General features: G+C 55.9%; 1 protein-coding gene across 19 annotated transcripts in view; it reads left to right on the forward strand.

The window, feature by feature from the left end:
* Window positions 1-21,163, forward strand: part of NCOR2 (nuclear receptor corepressor 2) — a 290,104-nt gene that overhangs the window by 216,815 nt on the left and 52,126 nt on the right. For 17 of the 19 annotated variants that reach the window (XM_064727114.1, XM_064727123.1, XM_064727125.1 and 14 more), the window contains 5 exons: window positions 349-403; window positions 2,511-2,609; window positions 16,640-16,761; window positions 17,615-17,787; window positions 20,473-20,535. In XM_064727114.1, coding sequence (XP_064583184.1) covers window positions 349-403; window positions 2,511-2,609; window positions 16,640-16,761; window positions 17,615-17,787; window positions 20,473-20,535 — 512 coding nt within the window. The remainder of the gene's footprint in view (window positions 1-348; window positions 404-2,510; window positions 2,610-16,639; window positions 16,762-17,614; window positions 17,788-20,472; window positions 20,536-21,163) is intronic. The other 2 variants (XM_064727117.1, XM_064727122.1) reach the window with 1 other exon arrangement.

Genomic DNA, 21,163 nt, shown 5'->3' on the forward strand with positions numbered 1-21,163 from the left:
CTTGCCAGATCCTGAGGTCTTTTCCAGGTGTGCCTGCTCTTGGTACAGGCTTGGGTGGCCATGGGGTCGAGCAGGGTGATGAGCAGCTCTCCAGCACTTCCAGCCCCCCTTTCCTCTCCCACATTGATGAACATTTGCACATCGAAGCTCCCAACCAGCCCAGCCCCACTGGGCTAAATTTAAAGTTCCTGTCTTTCTGGGAAGCTGAGCAGCAGACAAATATTTTCTCAAAGCCCAGAGTCCCTCTGGGAGCTGGCCTTGCTGCTCTGGGCACGCAGGGCACGGCAGCCCAGCTGTGAGGGGGTCAGGGCCAGCACCCACAGTAACCCTGTCCCTCTCGCTCTGCAGGTTCATGCAGCACCCGAAGAACTTCGGCCTGATCGCGTCCTTCCTGGACAGGAAGGTAAGCCTGGCTCTGACCTCAGTTGCGCTGCCTCTCCTGCCATCCCTCGGTGCTGGAGCTGCCAGCAGATGCTGAGCACCTGTGGGTGGTGGTGGTGGTGGCTCAGGGCAGGGTCCAGACGGGCTCCTGCAGAGCCGGGGCTGAGTCAGCTGCGGGAGCTCGGGAGGTGCGAACGCAGCCAGCCTGGCGCGGGGGCGGCGCAGCCACCCCGTCATCTGCCTGGAGCTGCTTTGCTTCCCCCCGAGGCATTCTGCACCAGCCAGGCTGGCACACAGAGGGTGGGCACCCAGCTGCCCAGCACAGACCGGAGGGGTCTCTTTGTTCAGGGACAGAGGGGTTTATGAGGGTGGACTGGGTCCCATTTCATGCGGCAGTTCTGGGGGGTGTCCTGGAAGAAAGCACACACAGCTGCCCTTGGTGCTAGGAAGAGTTGTTCACAGGAACTGCCTGACCTTTCCCAGACCTCGTGTGTTGTGCTGCTTGGACTTTTGTTTTTGCTTTTAATTGGGCTGATGGAAGAAAGGTTTGAGGAAAAGAAAGACCTGAGAGAGGAATGAGTCTCTTGTCCCATTCTGAGCAAGGCCAGTTACCTTCCTACCTACAGGAAGACCTGACAGACCATATGGGCAGATCCTGGACAAACCCAGCCTAAAAACACAGCTATGTCCATCACTTGAATGCTCTCCTGAGCAAGAAACATTTGAAAGCCGCTGCTTCTCTGGTCCTTTTAGTTATTTGCATCCTCTGGCCACCTCATGCAGAGTTTCATACACACAGTGTCCACTCACTCTGAGGGAACCATTCTGCTCTCAGGGGACGGCCTGCAGAGGTCACTTCCAGCCTAAATTATTCTCTGACTCCTCGTAACTCAGGCTGGGGAAATAATTTAGAAGACCTTGACCTTCCTGTCCAGAGGAGCAAGGAAGGCCAGCAGCCCCCTCATGCTGCTGCTGCTGCTGTAAGATCCCAAGCTCCTCATCCTTTCTCACTCGATAAAGCTGAAAGTGGTGGGACTTGGATGATGCTCACAATCCAGTCTGTGTTCCAAGCTGTAAAATGTCTTCTAATTTTATTTGTACTCGTTTGTAAATCAGGCTGTAATTATGATACAGAACACATCCATTATCCTGTTGGAGAGAGATGCAAAGTATGGCTCAATGTAATGAATTAATAGATTTTTAAATTGCATTATAAAAAAATAGTGATCTTAGCCCTTGGAACAGATGACTGTAAGTTTTTGTGTTCGCGTGTGTGTGTGTATAATCAGGGCTAAATTAGAAAGAGATCCAATTAACACTTTAAAAGTTGCAATCTGTTTTTGCAAATGGCTCCGCCATTGCAGAGGGATGGGGTGAGCACAGCCCCCGGGCACACACAGCTGCCCCAAGCTGCTGAGGACTCGTGGCAGGATGGATCTGTGGGATTATTTTTCTATGAAGCCACTGATCCTGAATGTGAAGGTGTAGCCCAAGGCTGGCGTTGAGGTGCCCACCCTGTTCAGCACAGGATTCCTGGCACACTTTGTGCCGTTCAGGGGCAGGATGTGTGCTGGCTGTGACTCCTGGTTTTCCTGAGGTGCCCAGTCTGTGGTGGTGTTTGTGGAGCCAGCCACTGGAGTAGGGACGGCAGCTCCTGGGATCTCAGTTTGCCCCAGCAGAGTCGCGCGCGCTCGAGCCAGCGAGCTTAGCGGCTGGAAGTAACAGCAGCTGACAGTGCTGTGGCAGGTTGTGCCTCCTGTAACCTCACACAGGCTGACAGGCAGCTCCTTCTTCTGCCTCTGCTTGCCGCGGTCACCTGGGGTCAGCCCTGCTTTGCCTCCAGCCCGGGGTGATCTCTGCTCAGCACCCCATCTCCGTACGCCTGCAGGACCGCCCTGCTCTGTCCTTGGAAGGGCTGAGCCTCTTTACTAGGACAGCACTGTCCCCTTCTCCAGCTGCTCTGGGAGCCCTGGGGAGGGAGCTGTGGGGAGGCTGTTGGGCTGCAGGTGCTCAGGAGCAGCAGGCACCTGGTGATGACCAGTTCTGAACGCTGCTCCTGAAGTCTGTGCCCCACCAGCAGCACACGAGGCCAGGACCTTGTGTTCCCTGACGTGCTCCTGTCATTGCAGACGGTGGCTGACTGTGTCCTCTATTACTACCTGACCAAGAAGAATGAGAATTACAAGAACCTCGTGAGGAGGAATTACCGGCGGCGCGGGAAGAGCCAGGTAAGGGCTGGAGGAGGGTGTGGAAGGCTCAGCTCATCTGTCAGGCTGAGCAAGGAGCTGCAGCACTTTGTCTGAGCCCCCTAAAATGGTGCTTTGCCCCCTCCTCGCATGGAGATACTGCTTGCAGGCTGTGGTGGGTTGTGGTTGTGCTATTTCAGAACGTGCTGTTTAATGGCAGTTGGTGTTTGTCCATCACCATGCCAAGGCCACGGTGTCTTTAAAAAAAACCAAACAAATCCAAGATGCTTAGAAAAGGGGATGGAGTGACTGTGGAAAACATGGCTGTGTGTCAGTAGCACGGGGTTCCTATGCAGCCTGAGCTCTGTGCTAGAACCAGGTGGGGTGTGTGTCTCTCATTCTCTGGAGATGGCAGCTGAGGTGACAATGGTGACAGGGCTCCTGGGAGCTGGGTGGGGCTCCTGCCTTGCAGAGCCTGCCAGGGCTCTTCCTATAGGTAAAGATGTGGGAGGAAAATGACTTGGATGGGAGTGACACCTGAGCAGAAGTATACAAATCCATCTGAAGTGTCAAAGGGTGTCCAAGATCCCCTTGGGGGTCTCCTGTGGGGCTGGCAGATGTGGCACTAAAGCTAGTGGAGACCCTTAAGCCTTTGTTTAAGGGCAGAGCAGATTCCAGGGCACCACGAGGTGCCTGGGGGCAGGTGACTGAGTCAGCCCTTACCATGGCCAAGATACAGATCTAGACAAGACCTTGGCAGTGTTGCTGCTGATACCATGATACCCAGGAACAGATAAGTGCCAACCTTTGGGGAAGGTGCCTTATCCCCATGAGTGCTTGCAGCCAGAGGCAGGTCCTGCTGGTGGATCCCCAGGTCCGTGAAGTGAGGGATTATTCATGTCACAAGGAGAATGAGGCAGCCACAAAGGGACTGTCTCTCCAGATAATGTGGGAATAAGGATGGAAAAACTGGCCTGGCCCGTGACACCACTGACATCAGCAGATCTTCACGCTGCATGGCCATAAAAAGCAGCACTTGGGCCTAGATCCTGATTGGGAAGCAGATAGGTAGCCTCACTCCAATTTGATTTCTGCAGCATTAAGACATCAGAATAGCTAGCACATGACAAATGTCATGGACAGGGCCCAATTTTCCCTTCTTTTTTTCAGAGACATTAGAGATGGATGAAGCCCTATTAGATGATCCAGTCCCTCTCCCAGCAAACACAGGGTGGTTCCCTCCAGTACATTTTTATAGTGTTTACCATGGTCTGTTTTGTTAGATCACAGCAACTAGAACATGAGGCCACATTTGTTTCTTGTTAGCGGTGGAGACATTTAGCACAGCTCATTCTGGTTTCAGTGTTAAATTGAGCAAATGTGGAGAGTGAGAGGCTTTGCTCTGCATCTGCCTACCTACCCCAGCAGCCACAGACCTGCCCATCCTGCACCCAGCAGGGACTGTTTGTGTTTTGGGGTTTGAAATTACCCAAAGCGTCACTAGTTGCAGCATTTCCCATGAAGCTTTAAAGCCACATGATCCATCCTGAGCATGGGGACGTGTGCTGCCCTTTGGAGCCGTGCTCAGTGCCAGCCTTCAGAAGCAGGGACTTGCTTCATTGCCTGTAGGACTGTTTTTGCAAGTAGGAATGGCACCAGAGGGAACAATTTGCACCTCCCCTGGAGCAGACCTCAGCCAGAACGTCGCTGATTTTGAAAGAGGAGCCCCCCTGAGTCTGGGAGGAAGCGACACAGGGAATATTTCCCATTGCTGTTGGATGCTCAGGTGGAAGGTGGGATGTTCAGACAAGCTTTAAGAGCCAAGGACTGGCTGCATGATTCACAGTAGGAGAGAGGTGCAGAACAGCAGCTGCTGCATTCAGCCTGGAGCAGCTCTCCCACAGAGATCTTGGGGGGTTTTGAAATTCACACTTTGTGCTGTGATACCTCTAGTATTTGCATCCTTTTCCTGATACCTCTAGTATTTGCATCCTTTTCCTGCAAGACTGCACGAGGAGAGTGCTGGAAGAGGGAAGGGCATGCTGCTGCAGAGGAAGGCTCTGCTGGGGACAGACTCGTTTTAGGGTGGCATTTTAAGGTGATAAAGGGATGAATATGTTGTTAAAGCTGGTGGGGGCAGTGAGGCATCTCCTTTGCACCTCTTCAGGAGCCGGGGTCTCCCCTGAGTGTGGTGCTGATGGGATCTGCTTCCCCACACCAGAGTGGGTCAGTGTGTGCCTGCACAGACCATCATGGGAGCAGTCAGGCACTGGCTGCAATGGAGGGATGCTCCTGGGGGGATTTTGCTCTGTGAATCTTTCCAGAAGCAGCTCAAATTCTGCCTGTGCTGCAGGAGTGCTCATTTGGGAGTAACCTGTCCCAAAGGCTCAGCCAGCACCCTGCTTGTGCCCAAGGGGTCCTGGACTGTTTGGAACCCTGTGCAGGTCCCTCATTCAGTTTTCCCTGTGGCCTGGTGAGGAGTGGGGACTGAGGAGCAGCAGCACTGAGTTGACATGGCACTGCCAGCTCTGCCATTACCTGCCCACTGTCAGCAGCCAGAGATGTGACAGGATGAGGGACAGAGGACACCCAGGGATGGGCAGTGTGCAGGGAGGAGACAGAATTGTGGACAGCCTTCCTGCAGCACATGGAGGCATGGCATCGTGTTCCCAGCATTGCCCATGCTCTGAGCACATACTTTCCTGCTGGTAAAGGTTCAAGTAGTTAAACACCAAAAGCTGAGCTTTAATTAATTTAGAGGAGGGGAGGAGAGGTTGGTTTTTTGTATCAGATGAGAGGAGAGCGGATGAGATCTGCTACAAAGAGCATTTCAAGTGGCTCTATGCTGCTTTCTTGCTCCTTTTCTCACACAGAGGTTGGTGGTCTTATTTGCTGTTGGAGGCTGCAGGGAGCTTGAGAGCGAAGGGGAGATAATTACACAGAGAAAAAAGCTTCTCTGTGTCAAGACTATCTTTGTGGCCTACTTATTAAAAGTCCATTAAAAAATAAGAATCCCACTGCTCCCTGGCTGATGGTCCCCTGGCAAAGGATATTCCTCATAAAGCTGCTACTTACTGCTAAAAATCTCCTGCCAAGAGCAGGGACTTCACATGATTCCACTTCCAGTTTGTCAGAAAACGGAGCAGCCGCCCACTCCGAGCAGGATGCTCCAGCACTCCGCCTTCCATGGCACTGCTCAGTGGAAGTACCACATCCAATGGGTCATGATGCGTGATATTGAGGCTCCTGAGATTAAGATATTTCTAAAATAATCCTGTGTTTGTGTATGGAAAGGCAGTATAACCCTGTGAGGGGGGGAATTGATAGGAAGAGAAATTGCTTCCTCGTCGTTTCACACTGAAAAACAAAAAAAGAATTTGTGCCATGGTAAAATAGTCTGATCCAATAGTCAGTGTACAGTGATAGGCATAAATTTGCATGAGCTTGTAATGACAAACCCTTGTGTTGATGTGTCCATACAACTCAGGCCTGTGGCAGTCACTCTTCTGGGCATTTCAGTGTCTCTGTGAAACCTCGAAATTCTGTAGCAGGGACACAGAAATTGACCGTGTGCTTCATTCTTTGGGAAGCTGTGGGAACACAAGTGTTGGGCTCAAACCGGGCTGGAAGGAAAGTGACTCTACTTCCACATAATTCCATTTGGAGTGTGAGATTTTTTATTCCAGAGTAGATTTGCATTGATTTTGGAGCAACATTGCCCTTGTGGTAGCGGAGCAGCTGCAGCGTGCCAGATACGCTTCCTGCCAGTGAATTCCTTGGGGGGCAAAAGCCATCATCTGCCACACACTGCTGTGATGGGCAGCTGGGCGACCATTCCACCGGGCAAAGCTGTCAATGGGTCAGTCTCTCAGCAGGACCATGGGTCAGTCTGTCGGCAGGAGGACGATGGGTCAGTCTGTCGGTAGGGTCAGTCTGTCAGCAGTGGGATGATGGGTCAGTCTGTCGGTAGGGTCAGTCTGTCAGCAGGGTCAGTCTGTCGGCAGTGTCAGTCTGTCGGCAGCAGGACCATGGGTCAGTCTGTCGGCAGCAGGACCATGGGTCAGTCTGTCGGTAGGGTCAGTCTGTCAGCAGTGGGATGATGGGTCAGTCTGTCACAGCAGGACCATGGGTCAGTCTGTCGGTAGGGTCAGTCTGTCGGTAGGGTCAGTCTGTCGCAGCAGGACCATGGGTCAGTCTGTCGGTAGGGTCAGTCTGTCAGCAGTGGGATGATGGGTCAGTCTGTCGGTAGGGTCAGTCTGTCGGTAGGGTCAGTCTGTCGGTAGGGTCAGTCTGTCGCAGCAGGACCACGGGCGGCTGGAGGAGCCGCCTGCCCGCCCTGGGGATGACTCAGAGGGGATGAAGTCACGGTGCAGGGACGCAGCCGCCGGACAGAGCGTGACGCCAGCCCCTCGCAGCGCTGTCAGACGTTCCCTGGCCAAAGGCCGTGTGTCAGTGCCGACACTTTCGAGGACTCACTCGCGGCCCCGGGGGAGTGGAGCCGCCCCGACCCCCCTTCCGCGCCGAGAGCGGTGCCAGAGCCGTGCCGGCAGGGCGGGGACCCACGGTGTGACCTGGCCGGGCCCCTGCGGTCCCCTGCCAGCCCCGACAGCCTTTCCCAGGCCCACCCTCTTCCCCATCCCCTGCCAAAACCCAAATCAAATTATCCGTCCCGCCGTCTGTCCCGCCCTCCCCAAACACAAACCATTCCCCTCACCAACGAGGATAAACAGCCCCAACCCAGATTTTTATAAACAGCCCGCTTACTTTTTTGGCAGAAGCACCGTCCCAGCAGGATCTGGCCAGGTTTGATATCACATGGGTCCCAGAGCATTAGGAAAAACCTGGCCAAGCAGGTTTCCCTGGCCACCAGCAGCCCTGTCGCACTAGCAGGGGCTGGCAGGGTTTGGGGTTCCAGATAGTGCCTGCCCACGGCTCCAGGGCTCCCTGCACCCTGTCCCCAGTGCTGGAGCACATCTCCTGCCCTGCTCCAGCCTTGCCATGCCAGTGCCTCTCCTCCCTCCCCAGGGATCAGATCCGGAGCTCAGCAAACTGTTCTAACTCTGTAAATTGTGCAAGTGCTCCCACTCCGGTAACCACAGCAGCTAATGAGAGGAATGATCCTTGTTTCTGGGAACCATTTGATCTTCATCAGTCCAGGGAGCAGCTCCTCATTAGTGATAAAGGGTTTGACAACTTCTCTTCCAGACTCAGGGATATACTTGTCACAAAACCCTGGTTTAATCATGCAGCACATCGTACAGACACAGCCCTGGATGTGGCCAGTAAACTTTGTGCCACAAATACCAAGAAATTTTTCTGCAGGCACTTAAAGCTGTGCTGACTGGAGCGTTGTATCTAAAACAGCACTGAAATTATCTGTGGATGAGCAGGGGCGGTCTGTGAGGGAGGTTGCCTGGTTGGGAATGATGCCAGGGATGTCAGTATTGGGGCATGGGTTCATCTTCTGCCAGTGGAATGTCACTGCTGGGATGTAAAAGGGCTTGAATTTGGCTCGTTTTCTGGACAAATCTGCAGTGTGACAGGGCTGCTGATGGCCCAGGAAATCAGACTGAGGCTCCAGGATCCATGAGAAGTGAACTTGGTCAGACCCTGTGGTCCTGGTCCTGCTCAAGTGTGGCCTCATAGGAGGAAACATCTCACAGAGCGTTTGTCCCCTGGGTGCTCAGTGCAGGCTGTCACTCTTTAAACCTGTGGCCACCAGGGAGGTTTATGTTGGGATGCCTGCCCAGCAGGTGGATGAGGTGTGACACACAGTGATGCTCGAGTTAGGATTGATTCTGTAACCCCCCCTTGGCACCTGTTCTTTCAGTCTGGACTCCTGTTGCTCCCCCAGGTGTGTCCTATAAGGTCCATTGTGCCTGTTCCCCCCTCACAAGGGTGCAGCAGCCTTCCTGCAGCCCTGCCACCCCTCCAGGCAGCACAGTCGGGCAAACACAATGGAAACTTGCATTCCTGAAATCCCAGCTGCAGTTTTGGGGGTGATTTAATGAGAGTGACATGGCCATATTTGGGAAAAGAATCAGAGGATGCGTTGCCACAGGAGGGTGGCTGCTTGGTCCCCAGGTCCCCGTGTGGGCTGGTGACAGCGCAGGGACAGCAGGGAGGGTTGTGGGCTCAGGGCAGGGACAGGCATCAGCAGGCAGGGACACACAGCCACTGGTGCTGATGGACCCTTTGGCGCTCACAGCTGGGCTCTTCTGTGCTGCTTGATCACATCTGCAGGTAGCAGTGACACAGGAGTCACTTGGGTGAGGTGACCCCATTCCAGCTGGCCCCCAGGTTTGGGCTGGTGTTTCTCCAGCAGCAGGTGGATGTATCCTCGCAGAGAGAGCTCCTCCACACCCCTGCCCACGTGAGTACTTCTGGGGCAGGGTCTGGGGTCCAGGCTGGGCTTTGCTGATCCCAGTGAGGGACCTGCAGCGTCTTCAGTGCGGTTGGATTTTGGGATGAGTTGTTTTAGCTGTTGTTGTGATCCTGGTTTGACTAGGAATGGATGGGAAATAGGTCATGTCATTGCTAAATTGCTTCCTGAAGCAGGCACAGCTGAAAATCCCAGAAATCTGTTTCTACAAGGATACAGGGCTTGCTTTGCCCCTGGTTATTTGTGGTGTGTGTGGATGCTGCTCTGCATCCCACAAACTGCTGACCTGGCACCTTCCTGTGTTGGCAGGGCTTGGAGAGGGGTCGGCGTGTGGCTGGGGGGCTGTGAGCAGGGGGGAGCAGGGCAAGGCAAACCACAGGGAAGAGAAAACACGTGTTCCCTGCCTGGGACAGAGCGGGGCTCATCTCCACTGCTTCCAAACACTCTGCTCTCTCTTCCCTTCGGGTCATTTTTCCCTTCACAAGCAATCAAATCACTTTTTTAAAAACTCAGCAGCGACCCAGAAAAGAAACATTTCCTCTTATGGAAAAGCCCTCAGTGGTGCAAGGAAGGATCTGGTGAGCAGGGTCCTGTAAAAATCACTTCAGTGCTTCTGTGGTATCACAGAGTGAGTGGTGGGAGGGCAGCAGTCCCAGTGGTGCTGGGCTGTACCACACAGGGCCCTGCCTGGACGGTTCCAGTGCCCAGCAGGCTCCCAGTGCTGCCCAAGATGAGCCCACACTCGGGTGAGTGCACCCGGACATGCTTGTCCTGTGGCCTGCCAAGTGATGCAGGGTCCAGCATGACTCCAGTCCTGTTGCCAGCCCCTCTCCTTGCCCCTGACGTGCTGCATGCCCCCAGGACCCTGCTTGCTCCAGGGCCAGCAGCCTGGGAGATGGCACAGGGCTTTGCCATGGCATGGCAGGGCAGCCTGGCTGCAGCTGTGAGCGCTTTCCTGCTGTCACTGGCTGTATTTTGTGGCCTGTGCTGTGCTGGTGAGTGTGCACAGGGCCTGTCCACGTCTCCTGGGACCCTGGGTGGGCACAGCCTCGGTGTTCTCCATCCCTGCCATGTGCTGACTGTGTTGCAGAGGTGGCTGTTTGCTGCTAGAGGAGCAGCCCAGCTCAGAGCTGTCACAGTGTGAGCCGCACCGAGTGATCCCCACGCTCTCTATCATTCTTATGAAATCCGAGCCTGGCCCTTTGATTTTTTTTTTTTTTTTTTTTGACTTGCTTCCACAGCCAACAGCATCAAACCCAGCCCTGGGACACAAGCAATCAAAGCTGTGTTGCCGGCAGACATTCCTCTTCCCCTCGTTGTTGTTTTGGCAGGGCTTGTTTTGCTTTGTGGTTTCTCCCAGGAGCGGAGGGTGCCGCGCGCGGCCGTGAGAAGCCAGGCTGCGTGGCCGTGGGTGGCAGCCAGCCCTGAGGCCTTCCAGACCACTGCAGCAGGGGCTCCAGGCCCTGCCAGTCGGTGTCATGACACACAAATGTATTTTTGAGCCATCCATCCTGAGCTGTGTGTCCAGCCTGCCTCGCGAGGTGGTGGGGATATGTGGGGAGCAGTGCTTGCAGTGGCTGTGCAGTATCAAACCTCAGAGGTGGGTGCTTCTACCTCTGCTGTGGCACTGGCAAGGAAGGAAACTCCATGGGCACTTGGGGTGCCTGGGCAGCGTGGTGGCTAACAGGGAGGCTGGTGCTGAGGGTGCTCTGTGGCCAAGTCCCTGCCCTGGCTCTCACTGAGGTGACCTGCCAGGGGCAGAGATTGAAAGCAGGTGGAACAACAGATATAGGTGGCAGAGAGAGGACAGGAATAGGCAGCCCTATTCCCGGCAAAGATGCCCTGCAGAGAATCTGTGGGGCTGGGGATGGGGGTAAGAGCCAAGTGCCAAGTCCTGCTGGCTGTGCTGCACAGAGCATGGAGCATCCTGCCCCATGGTGCCAGTTCTGGACCCCGTGGGATGTTCAGGGTGATGCCATCAGGCACCCATGTGTGCCCACGGCCATGGCAGCTGTGCTGGGGCTCCTGGAGAAGCAGCAAAGCAAACCCCAGGCGTTCTTGGCCAGCCTAGCATTGGCCTTTTGTCTTCAGCTTATCTTGAGCTGGTTTTAATTTGCAACTCCCTGATTGCGTGCAATGACCTTGGCCTGAGCCTGCTCTGCAGCTGAGTGCCCCAGAGAACATCATAAATGCCATTGATCTGAAGTCACACGCCGGAGGAGTGAAGAGCTGGTGCCCTGCACGTGGGAGAGGCGGCACAGCCGAGTGGGTGCTCCCAGCTGCCAGAGGGGATGGGGCTCACGCTGGTGGGATGCAGCTCCCTCCAAAGTCCCTGTCAAGGCAGACTCTGGTGTGACATGCCGGGGAGAGGGTTGGCACGAGTCCCTGCGCTGCCGCAGTGAGACTGTGGCAAGGGTGCAGAGCCGCTTTAAACAAAACCCGGAGCTCGCTGCCTGCAGTAGCTGGGAACGAGCTTGAGTGGCACCAAAACCATGTGCCTTGCAGCTCAGGCTGGCATGCACAGCTCCCTCTGCACCAGGGTGCACAGGCTCGCTCCCCACTGATTTAAGGGACAAACAGGAGCTGGTGGTTCCATCTCCTGTAAGAGCCCAGGGCACTGTAATGATGGCAGGGGACGTGATGCATCTGCTGGCAACCAAATGGCATCCCCCATGCAGCCGGTCTGGCTTTGAAACCTTTGAAACCTGGTGTGGGAGGGAGAAGATGCCAGCCCCAGGGGCTCTTGGGCTCTCTCTCAGTGCCACCACCATGACCTGGTTCTCCACTAGCAAATCCAGCAGCAAGTGATGTAGATGGGGTGGCAGGAGCTGGTAGTTCTGATTCAGGAACTGGACTGCCAGGGATGAACTCATCCCTGCTGGCAAAAGTGATGTTTTGGTGCATGTTTTGAGGGTGCTGTGGCACAAGGAGTGAGGGGGAGCCGGGGGAGGGCATGGGTGCCTCAGTTGCAAGGTGCACAGTCCAGTGGTTAACGCTGGGATGTCCTGCGGGCTACAAGCGAGGTCTCTTGTTTCTGGTCCCCTGCCACAGCCTGGGGCATCTCGCCACAAAGGGGATGGGGAAGGCAGCGGCCGTCGTTTTCCGGAGGCTTGCAAGTTTGGAAAATAAATAGCCCTGCACTGTAGGTTAAGCTTGGCATCCTGGCGGATTAATCACGCAGGCTGCAGCCAGCACTGAGAGCCCCGGTGACGAGAGCTGTGGTTTATAGATGATGATTCATCGCTCGACTTAGAGCGACCACGTTATTCCAGCAGATTGCAAAATCATAAGAGGAATGTTGTGGTTAGTTTACGGCTTAACTATGCAAATCGTCAGGAAGCCTTCAGAGCCGGAGAACGTAAGGCACAGCGCGCCCGGATGGCTGGGCGGTGAGCAGGGGCCGGGAGCTGCCCATGGGGCTGTCGGGGACCGGCCGCTCGCGGGAGCCGGGGAGCGGGGAGGTGAGTGACGGGGGACTGGGGGCGATGAGGGGCCGGAGCTCCCGGGAGCGTGCGAGCGGGGCGCTCCGGAGGCGCTGCCGCCTGCCGAGGGCTTTCTGGCCGCTTTCGCCGTGTCTGTGCCACCGGCTCGGGCGCCTCCGGCGGGGCTGGGGAGGGCCAAGGTGGGGAGCTGCTTCCCCCACCTCCTCCTGCCCTCCGTCCCGCTTCCAGGAGCAGGCAGTGCCTCGGCAGAGGAAGTAAACAGAGTGGGAGGAGCTGCACCTCTTCCTCGCCAGGGCTTTCTCCCGGCGCGTCCCGCTGTCAGGACCCGCGGCAAGTCGGTCCGTTCTCAGCAGGGTCAGCCCGTCCGTGTCCGGCTCCTACCTGGAAGCCGCCGTGCCCCGAACGTGCGCTTGGAGACGGAGCTTTATGGTGGCGGAGCTGGCGGTGCCGTGCCCGGAGGAGCCGGGCGGGCCGAGCCGGGCGCTGCGGGAGCCCATGCGTGCCTGCGGCGGGCCCCGGGCCCGGGACGCGCTGTTCCCGGGAGAGCTGGCAGCGCTCTGCGCCGCCCCAGCTGCTCCGGGCCCGGCGGGACCGCGGGGCAGAGGTGAGCAGGTGTTTGTAATTACCGAGCGGCTCGGGCCGCAGCGCAGCGAGCGGGGGAGGCCGCCTGTCCCCCCGGAGCCGGGGCAGGGTCGGCCTCTGCTCACGCGTCCCGCGTCCGATTTTGTCCCGGGGCCTTTTTAAATAAACAGGATGCGTCGGCAGCAAAAACAAGCAGCAGCGATGCTGAGGCGGAGGAAGGGCGGTCCGGGCTTAGAGCGTCTGACCTGGGAGGGAGGGCCAGCCCTGCCCTCTGCCACAGGCATCTTCCCTGGCCTCGGGCACATCCCTTGGCTCTCTTGTGCAAGGGGGGCAGCACGTACCTGGTTTACCTCTGGGAAGCGGCGTGCCTCATCCCCAGGGTGGCAGAGATGTAGGTGGAGAGAGGTTTAAGTTTGAGCTAGCCGGGAGCTGGGCAGTTTTGGTGCCGGCCTTTGGGGGTTCCGCTGAGGGCTGACCCACCTGCCAGTCCACCTCTAGCCTGGGCGGTGTGAATCACAGGGAAACATCAGCTGGTAATTGGGGAAGCATTTCCTGGCCCGTCACGCTTTGGGATGGCGTCCCGTCCCTTGAATCATCCCGAGCTGGTCCGTGTCCAGCACTAAGAATAGCCTCCCCACACACGGCGGGGGCAGCGCCGGGAGCGGGGAGCGGCCGGCCCGGGGGCTCCCGGTGCTGCCTTCCCACCGCTGTGCCATGGCATGGCCCGGCTCCAGGGCCAGTTTGGGGTGGAGCACAGGGCGAGGATGGGCTGGGGCAGCTGCCGTGGTCCATCACTGGGGATGGTTCTGTCTGTGTGTGCCGTTTGTGGCTGAGCTCTGAAATGGCTCCGTTCAGCACCCCGGGGTCCCTGCTCCCCACCCAGGGCTGGGTGCTCGGTGCAGCCCCACAGCTTCCAGCCCAGCAGGTACCCCTGGCGTGATGTAAGGGGGACGTTCATGAGCAGAGGCGTTTCCTGGGGCGTTTGGCAGGTGCCCTGCTCTGCAGCCAAGCTCCAGTACAGGAGATAAGCCATCGCTGTGGGCTTGCCAGGGTTCAGATCAGCATTTGGCTGGGAGCCTTCCCTCAGATGAGGACATGAGCACAGCTTTGGGTGGAGCTGGGTCAGTTTTCCCACCATGGCCTGATGGTGATGATGCTGCTGTCCATTTCACGTATTTCACCTGGCTGACAGGTGAGACCTGTCCTGTCTGTCCTGCTGGGTGCAGGGTGCTTTTCCCACCTGGCTCTCGCTCCTGGCATCGGGCACCCGGCCGTGGCCAGAGCAGGGCAATCACTAGAGGGCAACCTTGGATTGAGATGTGCCTCTGCACTGGGAGGAACCTTGATTTGATGTCCTACCAGGCTGGGCTTGAAACGTTCAGGAGGAGAGGGATGTGCAGTGGCCCACTGAAGCCAGCCCAGTGGGGTTTGCCCATCCTGATCATGCCAAAGCTTGGCAGATGTCTCTGCAGGGGAGCACCTGTGTTGCTGCATGAGCCACCAAGGCCACTCTCATCTCTCCCTGTGTTTGCAGGCTGGTAGAGGGAGCTCCTTGGCATCACTGCCATTCCATGGGGAAAAGCTGTGATGGCTGCCCAGGCTGGCAGCCCCCTAGTTCAGACAAGTATAGAGACAGGATAGGGTGATGTTGAACCTTTCTTTGATGCTCACCCCAGCCTGAAGCTGGGACAGGTACTTGTGTGGTCACAGCTGGGTTTAAATCTGAAGGAGAGCTGGGATTTCTGGGGTGCAGGATTTCCCCCATCCCTCAAAAGAAAATATTTTCAATTGGGTGGAAGAAATACTGGGAAACTCATGTGGGCTCCCCCTCCCTTGCCAAAGCCTTTGGTAAGGTGGGTGATGATGGCCAGGGCTGGGCAGAGCCTGTCCTGCTGCCTGCCCAGCCCTTGGAGGTCACAGCCCTCACCTCAGGGGTGTCAGTCTGGGCTGAACCCGTGCTCAGGGTTCACCATGGAGTGACTCAGAGTCAGAGAGTTCAGGGAAGTGCACATGATGGATGCCCTTTGCCCCTCTGCAGCCAGTGCAGGCTTCCCCACCTTCTGTTCCAACTTGTCCCCTGCCCTCCTTCTCCCCCAGTTTGGGGCTGACAGGGCAGTGCCCAGTAATGGGGATGACACTTCCCTTGCTCACTTGCTGCATGAGACAGCCTGTTCCCCAGGCCTTAGTGATCTGTGGACTTTGGAAATTCAAAAGCAACCGAGTGCTCATCCCAACTGTTTCCTGACTCCCTCTCCCCTGGGACCTCCCAGCCTGACATCCCACGGAGCAATTCCCAGAGCAGCAGGGGTGTGAGCTGATGCATTGCAGTTGTGTTCTGCACGTGTGCAGAGCTGCTCCAGGGGCTGCCCAGGCGTGCCAGGGTCCCGATGGCACAGCTGCCTCCCCCTGTACAAGGAGGAACTGAAAGTCACTGGGGTTTCAGTGATGGCTGTGCATGGGTTTTAAGGAGTTTGTTCAACCAGGGCCTGAAGGAATCAGCAGTTTTCTCGTTAAACTGCTCCATTTGACAGCTCCATGGTTCTGATTTTAGCACCGGCCCATGGGGTATAAGAGCTCTGCTTGTACCCAGTGCTGCTGCTGGGTTTGCCCATGTTTGAAGCAGCCTCCCAGTTCTGCAGTGGGACCAGGCCAGCCCTGCTGGCTCTGGGGATGTGAGGACACCTCATCAGTACTTGCTGTATGGCTGCGTGCCAGCCAGACCAGCCACCTTCTGCTGATAAATCCATGTTAAGGCCATTTTACTGCCCATTACATCACCAAACCCTTTCCCAAGGGGGTGGTGGAAGCCCTGCAGGCTGGGCAGGGGCTGGGTGAGCCCGGGTGGGTTTCCTGGAGCAGGCAGCCTTGCATTAGCCAGGAGCAGGATGGTTTAATAAATCATTTCCGTCTCTAATTTCTACTTCTCTATTCAACTCCTCTCGTTTGCTGGTCACCAGAGGGAAGGGAGGTCAGGGGAACCAGGCCTCCCCAGCAACCTCCTTCCTGCAGCTGTTGAAACAAAATCCAGAGCTATAATAATCCCTGTGTCCCTCCCTGGGGTACTACAGTGCCTTTGGCCTGAGCAGCAGCAGAGGCGTTGGGGTGGTTGGGCTCTGCTGAAGGTGCCAGGTGCTAAAGAGAGGGCAGAGAGGGCACCTTCCCTGCTTGGTGCTACACAGTCACAAACATTCCCCATGGGCTGGGTCAGACACTTGGGAAAAGATCAGGAGTGTTGGTATTGCTGAGCCTCGGGGTGTCACTGGTGCCCTGTCTCCTTCATGCTCCAGCAAAATGCATCCACTGGCTGCAAATCACCTAGCCAGAGCAGGAGGGTAGTTCTCACCTCCCTGCTTTACCCCCACATCAGATCCTTGCTTGTTGCCTGCCCCCAGGGGAGCAGCTGGGGCTGTCCCACTGCCTAGAATAGGAGCCAGAGTGCAGCTGCCCTGCCTGATCCTGAGCTACCTCTGATCCCCCTGGAAAGGAGATCTCAGCCCCTGTGGCCTCCAGCAGTGCCCTGCCTGCACCCTCTGCCTGCAGCTCTTTCCTCTTGGCCACTTGCCCCCAGCATTGTTTCACAGCACTTGTTTGGGTTGGCCCAGGTGCTGCCCTGTGTCCGCCTCAGCAGTGAGGGCTTGGTTTATTTTATGTCCTTTGTTTTGCAGCAGCAGCAAATGCCCCGGAGCAGCCAAGAGGAGAAAGATGAAAAAGAGAAAGAAAAAGAGAAGGAGGGAGAGAAGGAGGAAGACAAGCAGGAAGCAGAAAATGACAAAGAAGAACTGACAAAGTAAGGACAGCCCTCCCTGCCTGGCTCCAGTGGGCTGGGGTGCACTGGTGGGATGTGGTGATGGGATGCAGCGCAGTCCAGGCTGCCTGACCCCGTGCAGGACTGTGTGTGCCCACTCACCTCCTCTGCAGGGAGGGAAAGGCAGATCCTCCTCCTCATTCCTCTTCCTGCTGCTCCCAAACTGGGAAAGCAACACGATATGGGGGTTTTTTATATCAACCCAATCAATCTGCAAAGCTCCTGTGATCCTCCAGCTTGTTCTGTTGTTACGAGAGCCTCTGGGAGCCGGAGGAGCAATCCGGGGGCAGCAGAGCACAGCATTTCACCTTTGGTGTTATTGATGTCACCGTGAGCACTCCCAGATGCAGAGCTCCAGCCAGCCCTGCCTCCCTCACACCGAGCATCAGCGCCGTGGCAGGGGAAGGTTGGCACGCAGACCGCTCGCTATCTGTAATGGGCTTAATGCTTGCTTTAAAAGAACATCTGGCTTCATTATATCTAGGCTGCAAAGACATTTACCAGCAGGTCCCTTTCAGGAAGATAAATGAGGAGGAGGCAGGGATGAATTTGAATGGTCTGGTATTAAACCTGTCTCCGTCAGGTCTCTGCGTGCACTTGGTGGTGGAGCTGCAGCCAGCTGCAGAAAGAAAACCCCACCACAAATCACCCCACTGCCAATCCCAGCCAGGAAAAGAGCCTGCGTCTGCAAAAAAACTGCAGACCTGCCCCCCTAAAAAACCAACAACAAAAAGAAAAATCCCCAGACACGTGCAGAGAAATAATTGCTTGACCTAAAAATCAGACCAACCAAACAACATTTTATTTTTTTTCCCTTCTCTCCCTGTTTTTGCAGGGACAAGAACGACGACACGTCCGGAGAAGACAACGATGAGAAGGAAACGGTCACGTCCAAGGGCCGCAAAACCGCCAACAGCCAGGGCCGGCGCAAGGGCCGCATCACCCGCTCCATGGCCAACGAGGCCAACAACGAGGAGGCAGCCACGCCACAGCAGAGCGCCGAGCTGGGTACGTGCCAGGGCACGAGGGCACCCTGCCCTGGGCTGGGCTTTTGGGGTGTCCATTGGGCTGGGATGGGATGTCAGCCTGCTCTGCTCCCCGCTCGCAGAAGAGGGAAATCCTTTGTGAAATGCTTCTTTCTGGGGAGTAGCAGTGATGTTTGTCTCTGTCACGTGGATTGCTCAGTGTGGTTCACCAGAATAAGTGGGGGCATTTGCAAGCCCAGGCTTTCCTGGCTGAGTGTTCGTGCGTTTTATGGCCTCAGAGGGAAAGTGTTGCAAAACAGAAAAAGGGAAGCCTTCAGTTTTAGCAGTGCTTTGGCAAAGTTTTGTCCCTCCTGCACTTGGAGCTGATTCCCTTTGCAGCTCCTTCAGCTTCCCAGTCCCCTCAACGTCTGCATGGGACCCTGCTCTGCCCTTCTGGGTCTCTGCTACTTCTCCTACCTGCTCTGTTTTCAAATTTGTCTGGAGCCTGAGCAGCTGCACCCTGTGGGATCTGCTCCTCCTTGGCCTTGGGCATTGGGCCGGTCCATTTCCATCCATGCCTGTACCGTGGCATCCAGGCACTACACCAGCCCACAGTGTGGCCATAGCCCTGCCATGCTGGCCTTGGGTAGATGGGAATTCATGGCAGCATGCACAGCCCCACACTGGGCACATCTGCCTCTGGCACCTGCAGCATCACTAGTTGCCACCCCAGGGAGCAGGCTCATGTATTGACTTGCAGAAGCCAATGCATCAAGGAATTTGGCTGATATTCCTATATATTCTACTCTGTCAAAGTACAGAATTATTGCTGTGCTACCTAAGGCAGGTAAAAATAAAAGCAGGGTGACTCCTCTCGGATCCCTTGCTCTGCAGTTTCTGGCTTGTGCTGTTCCATGTGCCATAAATCACGCGGAGGTGTTTCGCCTCCCTGTTCTCTGCTGACAACTGGCTGAAGCCTTGATTGCGAGCGCTCTGTTTTCATACAGGCGATATAAATAGTCCCCAGCACAACAGAGCCCTGCTCTCTCCCTCCAACTTGTTCAGCAGCGCTGCAGAGAAGCAGCAGATAATGCCAGTAACTTAGATGGGATTTTTTATCCTGATATCTCAGAGTCCTTGATAAACTTCACTGCAAACACAGAGGAAAGCCTTTAGACCATGTTAAATTGGGAAAAAGGAATGGATCAATTCCAGTGACATATCTGAGCAATTGATTTCACTTTATGTCTCTCCAATAGCGCTTTAATTTAGGTTGGCTAAGAAAGTTATTGCATTTTAAATACCAATTGAACATTAAAAACCAGCACAAAACCGTATTGTGGTTTAACTGCAGCGTGCCGGAGCTCCCCGTGGGCATCTGTTTCATAACTGCGCAACCTCAGGCGATGCCATTAATCAAACCAAACGGGCCATTCCTGTGACATTTCTGTACCATACAATAACAGCCATCACCAGCTGAGCCAAGGGCCTGCACGGCGTTGGGGACACTGGCTTTTACGTAAACGAGCGCTGTGGCCCTGGCCGTGCCTGCTGCCAGGGGGAAGCAGTGAGGTATCAGTTTCCCTCCCTCTTGGCTGGTTTCCCAGGGGCAGCACGGTTCTGGGGGAGGCAGTGACCTGTGCTGTCTTCCGGGAGGTGACACCTGCAGTCGTGCTCAGCCAGCTCTGAAGGAGATTCTTCTGCCCACTGCTGTGGGCATTGGAACTCACGCTGTCCTCCCACAGGGTCTCAGCTTCTTATAGAGCTTCTTCGAAGATCCTTCTTTCTCTCCTTGCCTGCATTCTTTATCCTGAACCTATCAGCCTGTTTTCCATTTTGAAAGGACACTGTCAAAACATCTCTCATCACTGTTGAAATAATGCTTTGCCTGTTGTTTAGAGTAATAACCCCTTGGCAGCCTGAGCCGGAAATCTGTTTCCTTACCGAGTTGTTTTTTGTCTCTGACTCACACCCCAGTTTGTTATTGTAGGGTTTGCTCTGTGCCAGGCTGCCAGCAGGACTGGTGCATAGTGAAGGCTTTATACAGGACCTTGGTGTCCCCAGCACCTGCTTGGATTTTGGGAGAGATGCTGACACCCCTGCCAGCCTCCTGGCTGGAGCAGCATGTCCCCTTCAATGGGCACTGCTCCCGATAGGCCCCCACTGTTGCTGGCAGTGGCTCGGAGGTGCTATCCCAGAGCCCAGGGGTGGCACAGAGGGAGCCCGTGGTCACACAGCCAACACCCTTGTGCTGTCAGTGGCCAGCCCTGACAGATGCAGTCGGCCAAAGTCACCGCTGAGGTGACGCTGTTTCTCCGTCTCTGACGGTCCCACCCTGCGTCTGCCTCCTCCAAAGCACACAGCCCCAGCCAGCTCCATCTTAGGTACCTGTTGTTGGGCCAGGGTGCGTGCCACCATCAGCAGCAATTCTGCTGCCACTCTCAAGCCATCTGGCTTTGCTTCCAGGCCCAAAGTGGAGGTTTTGCATCACTCAGGTGCATCCCGAGGGGATGTTGTGCATGGGGTGCTGTGGCCTGGGAAAGCCTAACGAGCCTGCACTATGACAGCCTTTCTTGTGGGAGCACTTCTGCACTGCTTGGGGTTTTGTCATGCCTCCAGGGGACGGGGCATGGGACAGGGTTTGGGTGTTGGAACACCTCCTCTGAGCTCACTGGGCTTGCTGGCTCCTGCTCACAGCTGACTGCTCTCTTTCCTTCTTCCTTCCCAGCTTCCCTGGAAATGAATGAAAGCTCTCGCTGGACTGAAGAGGAGATGGAGACAGCTAAAAAAGGTGAGACACTCATTTTCTTTCTTTTATCGGCTGTGCTGGAGCTAATCCAGCAACTGGGGATGGAAAGAATCTGAGTGCTGGCTTTGGTGCAGTGTGGTGGATCCTGAGCTGTGGGGCTGGATCCTGCCTGTCCTGCTGTTGGTTTGTTCCCAGCGCGCCTCAGGGAGGGTGTGGGGAAGGCAGGGAATGGTGCAGGGAGTGTGCTCAGCTTGTCCAGCCCCAGGAGCTGTGCCAGCACCAGGGGTGCCTGGGCTGTGGCGGGAGCCGTGTGTGTGCCCCAAGGCAGGAGCTGGCTGTAGGAAATGGGGAAGGCGCGTTGTCCATTGCAGTGTTGGAGCTGCTGGTGCCTCTAGCATGGGGTGTAGTTGCTTTGTGGCCTTGGTGTGATCTGTTCAAAGCACACACAGAGTGTCTGCCTGTGTTCACAGCTTTGGGATTCAGGGAGAGGACAGTGAACCCCAGCACTCTGCAGGCACATGTTGGGGAGCTCTCAAGAGCCAGGGCAGCGTGCGGTGACTTTACATCCTGGAGCTGATTCAGAGCCTTTGCTGAGACCGTTTTTAAAAAGTGCTGAGTGTAGCACAGCCCTTCTTGCCACTTCCCCTCCTCGTGCCGCTCCTGCGCCAGC

Source organism: Zonotrichia leucophrys, chromosome 15 (assembly GCF_028769735.1).
Source record: "Zonotrichia leucophrys gambelii isolate GWCS_2022_RI chromosome 15, RI_Zleu_2.0, whole genome shotgun sequence".
NCBI classification, from domain to species: Eukaryota; Metazoa; Chordata; class Aves; order Passeriformes; family Passerellidae; genus Zonotrichia; species Zonotrichia leucophrys.